Raw genomic sequence first — 13,625 nt, forward strand, 5'->3', positions numbered from 1 at the left:
TCATCATGTAACTATACAGAATACACAATATCCAAATAGCTTCCCCTATTCGACTTCTACTTCTTGGTCTTTATCCCCAGCCTGAATGTTCAACTTTTTTCTCCAGTCCCAGACTCCACGATCCACCTCTTCACGTGTCATCCCATCTCTTACCAGGCAAAACGAAACTCCCAATTCCGTCTGCACATTTCTATTCCTTGCTTCATCGTCAAAAAACAACATATCTTCATATCGTATTCCACTTGCTTGATGTATTCGCGAGAAATGTTGCGACTTATCCCCAGGGAAAATCTGAACATAATCAAAATAATCCAGAGCACGGACAGAGCGATTATTGGCTGCCGTGGGTTTATCCGAGAACGATGGTATGATATGTAATGTTTTAAGCATATCTCGAGCAATGTCTGGAGCGTACGTCCTCGACGCAATCCCTATGGGTATGGATCGCGAACGACACGCATGCAAGATAGAGGATACGGCGGGGTAAAATGCGAAAGATTCACCCCACCTGTAACAAACCCAGAATCAAACAAATCAGAAGTCAGTCGCCGGTAAGATGCGATAAGTCATTACCTACTACAGGTAAGTCACGTTCAATCTGTGACGCGAGCGAGATACTGGGGCTGGGAAAGCGACATAGATAAGGCCATACCTGTCAACGCATCGCGAGTTATTATCCTTTGCTTTAAGAGGAGGACTAACATGGGTGTCGACCCAAAATGGCCATAACGTATAATCTAGGTCGAAAACGAAAAGTTTCGGCAAAGGAAATCCATCGTTGAAGGTCGAAGGCGCAACTGTGGGATCTTCGAGTGCAGGCTGTGCTTTCGCTCCTGAGCCGCTTTTTGTTCTGGCCATACTAGTATGCGCGGCTTAAACGTATACACAAAGCATCAACCTGCCTTTCGGTTTAGCAAGCGTACATGAAAGATCCCCAATCTTCAGCCCAAAATGGGGCAATGCAATGTTGGAATTAATGTAGAATTATTGATTATTATCGATATTGAAAGGGACCAGGGCGTCTATCAGTCGGCAAAATCACGTGGATTCGGAGACGCCGCCCGAAACGGCAATTATGACCTCTGATCTTACCGCGCCGTCATCAACCAAATGTATGCCATTTACTACATGTGCTGCCATTATTTCCCCTTGGATATCCATAATTACTATCTCTTTAGGGGTTATTCCGCCGCTTATGTGTCATTAAGCACTAGTAGTATTTATATTCATTCACCTAAATCCGAAAACCTTGCCTTCCCACCTGGAATTGATTGAGTTCGTTTATGACTGGTGTTTATGTGTCAATGATGGGTGTAACTCAAACATCTCATCGAGCTCAAGATCTTCCATATCTGTTCAAACTCTGTGCCCCCGCTAATTCGCAGTTCCTGCTTGATTGCATCCCAGTCGGATGCGTACCGAAGCACTCTCATCTGCTGTTCTACTGTCAATAACTTAGAACAGCCCATGGCGTCCGCAATGACCCTCCCCCATATGTCCATTGGCAACCCAAATCTACCAATATCAAACTTGACTTCAGCCTTTGCGGGTTGCTTCTTGGCCCCAGCCATTGAATCTTTGCGACTCCTAGGAATCTTGCGACTCGTCGAGTTTCCTACATCTTGTCGAAGAGTTTCTTCCCAGGTTGGAGCCAATCCCTCTCTGCTATATCCTTCCAGTGATTCTTGAATAGTCGGGAAATCTTCTAGGAAACTTTCGCTTCGTTGCGCGGATGGGTTCCGATTCCAACAGCCATTTTTCGGGTTTTCGATTTTCGGGTGTTGGTTTATTGGATCGTCGCTTGTCAGATTTTCATTTGTCAGGCACGGTTCCATTAATTTCTTATCCTCGAGTGTAACAGACGGTTTCAGCTTAGTGCCATCGTCGAGCAAGATTGCACGAGCAACCCTCATCATTTTGAATGCTGTGCTCCAAATATCGGCAATTGCTGGACCGTCGGTCCTAAAAATGTCCAGAAGCAAGCGATTCTTCACTCGTTCCATTTCGATCTCGTGTTTTTTGCGTAGCTCCCTATACTTTGCGATATCGGACTCTCTAAACTCACTGTCGAAGCCTTGAGATTCTGTTTCTTCTGCGTCAGTGTCGGACTCTTGCACACGATACTCGTTTCCCAGTTCAAGTAGTCTTCTTCCGAGTTCACTTAATTTTTCATTAGGTGTGTATACAATGCCATTCACTAGGTTAGTCTTCTCTGCCGGTATCACCGATTTACCAGGCGGGAGGAACTCCAGGAGCGTATCAGGCCGGCGGTGCGAAAGGATGATAGCCCATAAGTGAAACGCACAAGCATTTGTCGTGCAGCAATTCGAGAAAATTAGATATGGCACCGATCGAAGGCCTCTCGTGCTCCTATAATTCAGATTGTCTGTTGGCTGGGCTCCGTGCCAATCAACCTGAGAACCCCAGACTTTCGATGAATCTTGAACTCATTATTAGCTCGTTGAAGTTAACAGAATGCGCTGGTGTCGTACCTTGGTGGACCTCATGTCCTTTTTCTACATTCGCAACTTGACTTGGTGGTTTCCTGTTCTCTTTCTCTTCGCCAAGTACGACGACATCCGCCTCTTTCCTGAGAGCGTCAACTGCATCAGGATCGGCCTGATTCTGCGAAGTCCTATTGGCCAGGGGTTCGATAAAATCCAAATCACTGTGCGCATATACTCTAGCAAGCACATCAAATCCCGCTCCCCCGAGAGGATTGTTGCTGAAATCAACCTTTCTCAGGACATAACATCCTTGAAATGACTCCAAGAAAGCCTGCCAGGACTCCCTCTCTTCCCGAAAAGAAACAGAAATTTGATTATCTGAGATGTCCAGCTGTGCTAAACAGTCACTGCTGAGTGCAACAACTTGGCCCAGCTTCCTCATGGAAGCCACAGTCAACGCATTCCCCTTGAGCACAAGCTCAGTCAACCGGACAATTCCATTGGGGTGCTGCTTGTCGCGATACTGGATACAGTTTATAAGATCGTCAATTAAGGCAGCAAATCCCTCATCAGTGAGTTCTTTTCCTGTCAGATCGATTTCAACGTGAGGATCTCTGGCTGCAGCCCTTGATCCGAGTCCGGGAGGAATCCTTTTTTTCTATTATTCATATATTAGGCATCTCTCCGGTTGCATTTTTCTAAACCAGCTTTGGCAGAAATAGGAGTATTATACAAGATCTTTCGACACTGCCTGTCCAGCCTTCAATCCCTGGACTTTCCGCTGTTTCATGTTTCAGCTATCAGAACCCATCCTTGTAAATGCATAACCCGATATAGATTGCTTTACTCACTCCTGTATAGCTCAGCTTCACCATCGTATGTAGCTGTGGTCAACGAACGATTTCGTCCCTACTGCTGTCTGTACGGAAATGAGGATCAGCATCTCTGACTTGTGAAATCGATACTCTTGGAGTCTTATGTACGCAGCCTCCTTGTTCCCTTCTCAGGGAAAGACAGGTTATGGTGTTTCTCGTACAAACGCAACAAGGACTGTCATGACCAGTTTACCTGCCGATGAAATTTTGTTTACCTCGATCCTCTTTCGTCAATCTCTCTAGGCGCGCTGTTCCTGTCAAATCCTGGATAATGGTACGAGAAAGTCATGCAAGTGTGCGAGCCATGCAATAGTTGAATAAATAGACCTGGGATGGAGATCGCCAAAGGAAATAAAGTGCCATGAGAAAGGCATGGAGCTGTATGGAATAAAGGCGAAAATAATTATATGCAAACTCTCTTTGCAACATTTATGTCACTGCAGGTTGTCATGTCTTTGTTTATTATTCGCCGTTGCCCATCACACGCAATATCATCAACACAGGGCATTCTGACTGGATGCATTGTTCATTTCAACCATGGGTTTGGTCCTTAAACTTTTCAATTCATCAACCCCATCTCTCAACAAGTGACAATCAGTTAAAGAATTTATAGTTCATAAAACTGGGGGTTAATAAAATCTACATGAAATTACCAAAATCAATCTGTCCCATGTTAAATATCAAAATATGCAGGGTTTAAATAAAATATTGACATTTAAAGATCCATGCACCCCCATTCCATCCTAGAATACACTATGATGCTAAAACGAATTGAATGATGCTAAATAATTAGTACCCATTGAAGAAAAAATCCTATTCTATATAATAAGTGATGACGAATAAAGAACAACACAAAAGGAAATGACTGTATAAGGATGCCCTTCCACACAAGTATCGTATCGTATCGTCCCTCATCACATCTGATCAAATAGCAAAAAAAAGTAAGAAAAAAAGTTCCTATTCCATGCTAAGCACCAACAACCCCTCCGCATTTTTCTCTCCATTTGCTTTGCCTCCACAATAATGAAATAAAACACCCTACTGCCCTCTCTCAGTGCTTAAAAGAACTCCACAACGTCTTTAAACTCTTCGAGGAGCGATATATCGACCCCTTCCCAACCGGTGGTACCATCACCTTGTGTCGTCCTATGACTCTCTTCCTTATTACCTATAGTAGATTTCTCATACCTAGTAGGAATATGGTCGAAATTAATAGCTGTGCTGAGAGGAGGTGAAATAACCGCAGTGCCTGTGTCTGCAGACTCATACCTGCATATTTTATTCGATTTAGGATTTTCGATATCATTGCCATAATCATCATCATTAGCCATGTAGCCACTGCCAACTGCTGTATTGTACGGGCGTTTTGCATGTGACAATGACTGGAAGTCATATTCCTTGTTGTAGAAAGTATGATTATTGACGAATATTAAATCGTCTGGATCAGAGCTTTCGACATGGAGTACGACAGAATTGGGGTCAGGTAATGGGAACAAAATGGTATTAAGTGTGCCATCAGTCGCAGGAGAGTCGTTTGTTCTTGGCTTCGTCACTGATGGCGATAGAAGGGAAGCATTTGTGGTCGAGGACTTCTCTGGGCTCGACGTATGTTTATCACTGATATCATCCTGAATATGTGTCGTTCTATCAGTTTTCATCGGAAGTAGAGGAGAAATGGTTTTACCATCACAGTCTCCATCACCTAGCGCATGGAATGACACCTCCTCATTATCTTCAAGGACGTCAAAATCTGCGTTGTCTTTTTCTTTCCCCTTCTTCAGGCATGAAAGCAACAAGGTATTAGGAGACGGAAGATCATCAACCAAGGAATTTCTAGAATCAGTAGAATATCCTCTTTTTCCGAACGGAGTGTTCGGTTCGCGAAATTCGTCCTCATCGAGGAACGATAGGCATAATGGGCTCTGCTTAGCGAGCGGATATGACGTTGGAGAAAACTTTTTGATTTTTAATGCCGCTTTTCCTACACTATCTTCGATACAACTCTGCCTTTGGGCGCTTGTGCCTTTTTTAGAACAGATGGTCGTGGCGGCTGTGTTAGGTCTGGTATTTATATCGCTATCATCGCACAGGTCAACAATTTCAACATCCCACTTTCGCTTGTTATTTCTGTTCTGCTGTTTCGAAAACCCTTGAGTCCTTGTCCACTCAGATATATCCCGAGGTGCGTTCGAAGTAGTAGTTGCCTTCGTTAAAGTATTGGATGCAGACTCTTGTTTCTTGCTCGGTTTTGGCGGTCGGTCGGTTCCATCCCGACAACATAAGTGCTTACACCTGGATTTGGTCAGGATAGGCTGGTTGCAGATCGTGCATGTATAGCATGTATAAGTAGTGAGACATACTTAGTTTTATCCTTACAGCGATGGTTACAAGCCCAATTCCCATTTCCAAGTCGAACCGGTTCCACTGACTTGTTGGTGTGTGATTCCTTGATGTCGCGGCTAGATGCTGTTTCCCGGGTTGAAATTAATGCATGAACGGGATCGCCGTTTCCGTCCGACTCATCAATTGAGTGGTAATCCATATCCTCAGCTATATGCCGCACGGTCAGAGTCAGAAAAATTATTGTGCCCCACTTATCAGGCCCATACCTGCTGCGATCAGATCCGTGTCATCGAGACCGTCATCCTCGAACTCATCAATATCTCTCCGGCTTTTTGACCCCTTTTTGGTGACATCACTATTGCCTCTCCTTGATGTGTTCATCGTGGGATTCAAATCGTTTTTGCCATGGGGAGTTTCTGTTTGCTTCGCTGGGAATTGTGAGGCTGGAATATCATGCCTAAGCTCTGCCTGACGAAGTGTCCCCGCTGAACATAGTTAATAAGTGTTAAAAGATGGAAAGAACGAAAATAACCTGGTGGCAGTCGTACCAATGTCATCACACATAACGAAGCATGATATATACTGATAAACGTCAATCAATTCAGCGCTCAGCAAGACATCATGGCCGTTCTGTAATTTGGTTGCACTTTCCATAGATCAGTTAGCTACGGTACTGAGAATGCGTGCCTTTGTGAACACGGATTTTGTGAGGCTGCACCTAATACGCCTGAAATCTATCAATCGTCCATCCGAAGTCTCTGCAAGGAAACAGACATAAATGGGCTTCCGACGGAAAAATGTGGGGACCTTTTCGTTAATAAATCCGATTTCTGCTTTGAAGCATAACCGTACAGATTTCCTAGGTTTGACATCCTTACTCGAAACTATTAGTATGTACGAATATATACTTCGAATATACACTTCTTCTCTTGTCCAAAGCAGAAACAAAAACCCTTACCTTCTCCACTAATTTGACAGAAACCCTAGGCTTCGGAAATTCTGCAACACGAGCCAAAATTCTCGAGCCAAAAGGCGGATTCTTGCTCAACAACATATCTATCCGAGATGCCTCCGTCGCCTCGAGAGCCTCAATACTACTGATACCAGCATTAGCAAATTTCCTGACAGCCACGATGCCGATTTGCTCGATCTGTTTCATCTGCAATGCGGAGTTGTCCCAGACCCTGGCGCCAATACCCCGAGCAAGCTCAAGGGCATGTCTCGTGCTCACCGAGTCTTGAAGGGATAGTTGGCAATCTGTTATGCATCGAATAAGTCGGCTTGCGTGGGAGAATACCAATCCCTTGTCTTGCTGAAACGATAACTTGTGCTTTTGATACTGGTCGCCAGTGGGGATTTCGACGCCGCCAAGCTCGGACTGAATAAGTAGAGATACTTTATGCGCGGGGAGGGCAATGTCAATTTTAATAGGGAACTTGATGCCGTTTCCCTTATTTAGTTCCTTGTATAACGACTTTTCTCCAGCTTTTAATCGAATCTCGCTAAACTCATCGGCCTGTGCGATGACAGAGAGCTACCCAATTAAATTTGATTAGAATACGAGATTAGAATAGAGTATAGAATTACTCGACTTACAATTTCAGACATCTTCACCTTGGGTGGCAAGGAGAGGAATAATCTCATGGTTTCGAATTTGATGTAATACCTAGCCATCGCGTCCCCAAATTCTGTCGATCTCAAAGGTTCCTCCGAAGTGATAAGTGAACATTCTTGCAGCCGCTTGATATTCTCCTCGCAGATCTCCTTCAGCATCTCTTCTTCGTCTGACCTATTTGCACCCTCTTTCAACTTATAATGAGCAGGGTTTTTCCGGAGACGAATGAAGAAAAACGTCCCTGCAAGCCATCTCATAGCAGACTCAACATCCGTAACTGTCCCAAGGCCAATTTCCGAATTCAGGTGATCGATCAGCTTTAGATGTAAGCAGCTTTCTAGATGCTCCGTTCCAGCAACAAGCTTCTCATAGTAATCTAACCTTTCCTTCCTTGTTAAAATAACAGCAACTGCACTGCCGTCGAACTGAGGTCTTCCTGCCCGTCCAAGCATCTGCATCATTTCGAGATCCGGGTACTCTTTGCAGCAATTATCTTGCCATGAAACTGTGTTTTTTATAATCACAAGATAACAGGGAAGGTTTACGCCCACTGCCAATGTCGACGTACAGCAAATCACATTGATTTGTCCAGAGAGGAACCCGTTTTCGACAGCATGGCGGTCACAGGCATCGAGGCCAGCGTGATGAAATGCCACACCAGCGGAAATGGTTGCTTGGATTTCTCAGGATATCAGTTAAATCACCTCAGAGATAATAAATTAACAAGGGAAGGGAAATGTACTTTACATACCTCCCAATTCAAGATTTTGAACTGCAACAGGTCTGGTTGGCCCGTTCCATAGGCGATTAGGCGGATTCATTGATGTCCATAGTTTGGCCAAATATTTTGAAGTCGCGATCGCAGAGTTTCGAGTACAACAAAATATCATGGTCGGCTTCTTTTTTGAATGTTTCTCCAGGACTTCGGGGAGTCTAGAGCCTCAGATCAGTCATTGAAGCGAAAAGAAAGAGGGCAACGGAAACTAAAGGCTATCCCCTCACCTCGCCTCACAGGCTTTATCAAAGACAAAATCATTGCCGTTGCTATGATAGCCATACACAAACTTCTGCAGTTTCACAGGCCGAAATTCTTCGCCAAACCTTTCACGATGAGCAGGGAGATGCTGGTTAGTAGGATCCTTACCTAGCCAAGCCCCGATATCCTCAGAGTTTGGGACAGTGGCACTGAGTGCAACGAATCGAACATTGGAGTCGACAGATTTCATTCGTGATACCACAGCTTCCAGTGTGGCTCCCCTAGTTTCCTTCAGAATATGCACTTCATCAATAAGAAACAGCTTTACGAGTTGCATTAGTTTAATATGGTCCTTCCATTTCCGTGTCATGCTGTCCCATTTTTCAGGAGTTGTAATGATGATATTGGCATTTTGTACATTACGTAACCGTGCATGGTCAGTATCACCAGTAAGTTCGGCACATTGGAGGTCCAAGGAAGAGAACTTGTGTTGCCAGTCACGGTACCTCTCTGAGCATAGAGACTTGGTGGGCGCCTGGTAAACTACCTTGAACCGGCAGTCCTTGAAATTCATCACAAGACGGCAGATAGCCAGTTCCATAACTGCGGTTTTTCCACTTCCAGTTGGGGCCGAGAGGACAAAATTGCTGTCTCCTTGGTAGATAGGACGAAAGCATTTGGACTGTATAGCATTAAAAAATGGGAAAGGGAAAACCGAACGGAAGCGATCCGGCAACTCATGCGTAGATACAAGTTGGATTCCTTGTATCATGGGCGGTGCATGATCCAATTGGATTCCCCTAGCTTTAAGAGGTGAGGGTGAAAGGCCATGTTGTGTCAATGACCCTTGAGAGGAGGTTGTATTGGATGAGAAAAGGGGCTGATTAGGTGCTTGGCAATCACTTTGGACATCATCCTGGATGAATAGAGGTAGTCTTTTTCGCGCATTTACCGCAAGCGATGGGCTAGAAAAAGGTCCAACATCAATCGAACTAGAGATGCGGTCGCGAATAGGAGTATCCATCGCAGTTGCATCTAGACAGTTAGTAAAGATTGCAGATGAGCACACTCCTATCATCGCAGAATATCTCAAGACAGCGATGAAAGAAAGAGGTCCCTACTGCGCTGAAAAAATTTCGATCGATTTTGCGGCCGCGCTAGACCTAAGGTGGGGCCATATAAATCAACCGATTCTTCACCCTGCTCATAGGTTTCGGCGCCATTTTGACGCTGTTCATTCTCATTTTCCAATTGAGCTAATAGCTCCTGATCTTCAATAGGTACCATGATTTAGTCATCACCGCCGCAGAGCGTAAGTATTAAAAAGCAGCATTGAAAAAAGATGAAGAGGGGGGAGTAGGGATTGCAAACCAAAGGCATCCAGCGGCAAATCTTGATTCTGATCATCCAAACCCAGCTCTGGCACAATCGAAATGCCCAGAGGCCGTGTTTCCTGCCGAGGGCGCCTTGAAAATAATTGAGAGCTAACCGCTGTAGCAGCAATATCTCTGGTATTGACATTATACCTAGGCCTGGTCGACTGAGCCTGTTGCCTCTTCCATCTCGGATTTGGAAGGGGAACGGTAAAGGGTTTGAAAGAGGGGACAGAGGAAGGGGAAGGGGAAGATATAGACGATGAAGAAGAGGCTGAAGCAGTGGGGCTTTTGAAAGCACTTATAAGACGACGGAAACTTGTAGTGTCTCTCTTCGAGTCATCCATGGTTTAGATCAAACCCCTATTTTTCAGGCCACTTGTGAAACGAAGATTGAGCCAGTCTAGAGAGCGTAGAAAACAACGCCACATATGAATGTGAACAGTACAGCAAGGGAGAAAAGCGAGATGGTCGTCTACACCATGAATTCATTCAGGAGCCATTGCAAAGAACGGGGGCATCTCAGCGTCAATCAAAGGAATCACCTCCATATGGATACAATTAGCATGAAATCCGAAGCGAAAACCTCATTCCACCACAGCATTCATTCTAACCATGATGTACGGGAAATAGGAGGAAATGGTAAATTGAGACAAATTCCACCATGACATGCCGTTGAATTAAGATCTGAAAAATAAATTGAGGTTAGAATAAAGTTAAGGTGGAAAGGGGACTCATAGTCACGTGACCGGTCGCCCTCGTCTACCCCATCAGTGCAAGTATATGGAAGGTACTCCGTACATGTGCATATCAACTATCAACTAGCCTGTTAGTATTAGTACAAGGCTCTGGAGATAGCAAAAAGAAACAAAAGGTTAGGAAATGCAAAGGGAAGGCAATAAAATCAAGTTAACTTACCTAAATTCTAATACGCCTTAATGATCCCCTATTGAACATTCAATTGGCCTCCAATGCATAAGTAGTCGCATTTCCCGTGTCAACTTCATTCCCACTGTGAAAATCAACCACTCACGTAACGAGTGGCGGCAATAAAGATGAAAGGAACAGAAATAGAAAGGAGAAGACAGCCTCGCCCAGGAAGAGCAAAGTAGCTCAAATGTTGTTTCTTTACCAGTCACAAAATTTCAAATCAAGAAATTCTCCCCCGCCATCCCCATCCCAAAATAAATAAAAACCTATGGAAAGAAGAATAGACAAGCGTGTCATCGGAAGGTGTCTGCCATGCGAATTGTTACCCAGTAACATAGAAAGATTAAAAGGGTGAGGAATAAATAGAAGAGATTGCATAACAATCGGGAAACACAAGATGTGCAGTAGATAGGTAAGTGGTATAAACGCCCCTTCATCCCAATCTTATGAGCAAAAAAAGTAAAAATAAAAATAACCTGAAAAAAAAAAAAAAATAATAATAAGCTGAACCACAGGTTGTTTTGCATAAAAATGTGAAATTTAATATAATTTCAACGGCGGGATGGGGAAGCCAAAAAAAAAAAAAAAAAAAAAAAAGGGAAAGGGAAAACTCCCGATTATCTCTCGCAGCATACATTGTTCCTTTCCTTATTTTCGTTCCCTTCTATCCAATCTGCCCACGCGACCACTTCCAAACTGCTTCGGGGAAAGAGAGTCCTCCCCCTCCCCTACCACCTCGCTTGCGGGCCAGGGCTGGGGGAAGGAGTGGAAAATATTTCAACCGCTTCCCCTCTGTGCAAAATATGATCCCTTCAACCTGGTCTGGCCCGGCGAGCCAGGTCTGGATGTTGTTAGCGCTGCTGACTCAGATAAACTTGGCGTGGTGGTCAGTTTTATAGAGAAGTCGTTGTGTGGCGTGAGGTGGGAGTTGTCGGCGTTATGGTAGAGGTTCTTGTCATCTACGTCTGTTGATGATGAGGTGCTGGCCATGTTATTGTTATTATCATTTTCCATGCCTAGGCCGCTGAGCTTTTCAAAGTTGTTGATGCGGATTGGTGGGGGCCGGTTGCTGTGTTTTTGGTGCTGCATATTTGGATGAGAGAGTTGAGTGTAGACATATGTGCCCGCCAGGACGAGGATGGTGCCGACGATGAACTGTTTTTCATTTTTCGGTTTGTTGTTAGTATGTATTTTCACGAGAAGGGTGGGGCAAACAAAAAGCAAGGGATATGGAGCTACCCACATTCCCGCTCATCCTAAAATCAAAAGCCCATATCGCCCCGACAGCACTGAGCACAATACTAATCCCTGACGCCGAATTCCGCAAGCCATGTTCTCCGCGCGAAATGCAATACGATGTCGCAATTCCGCCCACGGCCTGCAGTGCAATAACGAGCCACACAACCCAATTGTAGCCGTCAAAGAATCCAGCGCGCGCCACCTTCTCGCCATCTAGGAACACCACGCCGATAAACAAAGAGGGGAATATCGAATAGACCGCTAGTTGGACGTTGCGTATCGATACAGACGTGGTAGACGTGGCACTATCCTTCAGTACTTTTTCGAAGGATACTCCTGCTAAACCAGACGCGATGCAAGCGCCAATGGCAGCGAACAGCCCGATGTTTCCATTCATGCGCGGATGTCCCAGCATCAGATCCTCCTCGATTCCTTCGTAGGTGGCGGAGCGTTTGTGAAGGTTCTGACGCAAGTTCCGGTCAGTGGAGGCACACAGATTCTGCCAGTCTTCCAGCGAGCGTGGGAAATGCACGTGCGCTCGGTGGTCGTCGATGTCATTGGGATCCGTGTGTGGTAGCTGGATGATAAATACGCCTGCGATCAGTAGGAATAGTGTCGTCCACTTTCCAACAGATAAACTCCGTCTGAGAAACATGGCGCCGAAGACTGCTGCTGTGGCTATTTTCAATTGGTATGTAACCTGGAAGGTGGCGGCTTCGAGGTTGGAGAGCCCGATATACACCAGGGAGTTTGATAAAGTATACAGTCCTGCCGGAACAACTAGTTTCCAGCTATCGCCAGTGAAAACCGCAGCGGAGAGATTGGTGAAGAGTGAGGTTGCGGGCATGGAAGGAGGCACAGCTTTGGACATTTCATAGAGCGCAAGGGTGAGACAAATTGCTAATTTTATGACTTCATTGAGGAAGACGGCGGTTGAGGTGAGGTAACGTCGACCGCCAACGACGGGCATGACTCTGGAGTAATGAAGGAGCTGGATATGCGCAGGACGGTTAGCTCAGTCAATTCCATCTTGTTGTGTGTTATGTACGTCCTGTAAGATATTGGTGGGGAGCTGGAGGGGCTAGGAGCCAAGGGCACAAAAGAATTCCATACTAATGTGAAAATCGTATACTGAATCGTTAACTGCAGGTCAGAAGAGAGTGCATGAGTTAGCAATGAACGAAATAACGATACTAATAATACTAATAACACCACTATGCAGGCGCAATGAAGGTGGGGGGAAAGCTTTGGTCCCGTACCAAGAGCAAGGAAATCTGCCTCCCTGGAATGCCCATCCAGGCAGCGGGCGCCCTTGAATCCCTTCTCATTGTGACACGTATACGTAGGAAAATGGAACGGCCGAGATACGGTGTGAGGAAACCCCCTCGCAAAGAAGTATATTTATTTCTCAAGTTCCAGATTCACGATACGAGGGCGGGAGTATGGTCACGGAGTGAGACTGAGGAAGGATTTGAATCGGGCAGAATTGAAGGTGAAAGTCAAGAGGCTGGAGGTTGTTGTCGATGGCAATATAAAATCTCGCTCGAAGAAGAAAAATCCAGGAACTGAGCTGTTCAGCCACCGACTAGCGGAAAAAGCAAAGAAACCAGGTCGCGAACCCAGGATATTACCTAGTGCGATCTGTAGCCCGTTTGGGGCATCGCCAGGCACAGGGCTGGGCTTTCAACAGGCGGCCACTTTCTTTATTCGAGAAAATCCGGAGGCAACTTTCATGGATAATAATAGCTGAAGCAGGAAATAAAATAGCAGGAAGTGGTAGAAGGGCGCACAGTATGTACAGTACATATAAAACCGACAGTGGGCTCA

At 45.2% G+C, this 13,625-nt stretch overlaps 5 protein-coding genes across 5 annotated transcripts; 2 read left to right on the forward strand and 3 right to left on the reverse strand.

Annotated features, from left to right (window-relative positions):
• Positions 1–400: 400 nt before the first annotated feature.
• On the forward strand, positions 401–877 carry HCAG_05210 (conserved hypothetical protein; the record flags this gene model as incomplete). Its single annotated transcript, XM_001539693.1, has 2 exons — positions 401–483; positions 742–877. 2 exons carry the CDS (start codon positions 401–403, stop codon positions 875–877), a joined length of 219 nt encoding a protein of 72 aa, XP_001539743.1.
• A 353-nt stretch (positions 878–1,230) lies between these two features.
• On the reverse strand, positions 1,231–3,861 carry HCAG_05211 (predicted protein; the record flags this gene model as incomplete). Its single annotated transcript, XM_001539694.1, has 6 exons — positions 1,231–1,261; positions 1,420–2,428; positions 2,493–3,105; positions 3,181–3,228; positions 3,347–3,366; positions 3,837–3,861. 6 exons carry the CDS (start codon positions 3,859–3,861, stop codon positions 1,231–1,233), a joined length of 1,746 nt encoding a protein of 581 aa, XP_001539744.1.
• Positions 3,862–4,380: 519 nt separating this feature from the next.
• Positions 4,381–8,830, reverse strand: HCAG_05212 (predicted protein; the record flags this gene model as incomplete). The annotated part of the gene is made up of 9 exons (XM_001539695.1): positions 4,381–5,614; positions 5,683–5,872; positions 5,932–6,150; positions 6,214–6,295; positions 6,624–7,181; positions 7,262–7,953; positions 8,032–8,213; positions 8,283–8,370; positions 8,425–8,830. 9 exons carry the CDS (start codon positions 8,828–8,830, stop codon positions 4,381–4,383), a joined length of 3,651 nt encoding a protein of 1,216 aa, XP_001539745.1.
• A 424-nt stretch (positions 8,831–9,254) lies between these two features.
• On the forward strand, positions 9,255–9,744 carry HCAG_05213 (predicted protein; the record flags this gene model as incomplete). The annotated part of the gene is made up of 3 exons (XM_001539696.1): positions 9,255–9,424; positions 9,537–9,568; positions 9,674–9,744. The coding sequence occupies 3 exons, from the start codon at positions 9,255–9,257 to the stop codon at positions 9,742–9,744; spliced, it is 273 nt and encodes a 90-aa protein (XP_001539746.1).
• Positions 9,745–11,336: 1,592 nt separating this feature from the next.
• Positions 11,337–12,768, reverse strand: HCAG_05214 (predicted protein; the record flags this gene model as incomplete). Its single annotated transcript, XM_001539697.1, has 2 exons — positions 11,337–11,714; positions 11,803–12,768. The coding sequence occupies 2 exons, from the start codon at positions 12,766–12,768 to the stop codon at positions 11,337–11,339; spliced, it is 1,344 nt and encodes a 447-aa protein (XP_001539747.1).
• Positions 12,769–13,625: the final 857 nt, after the last annotated feature.

Source organism: Histoplasma capsulatum, genomic scaffold (assembly GCF_000149585.1).
Source record: "Histoplasma capsulatum NAm1 scaffold_5 genomic scaffold, whole genome shotgun sequence".
NCBI lineage: Eukaryota > Fungi > Ascomycota > Eurotiomycetes > Onygenales > Ajellomycetaceae > Histoplasma > Histoplasma mississippiense.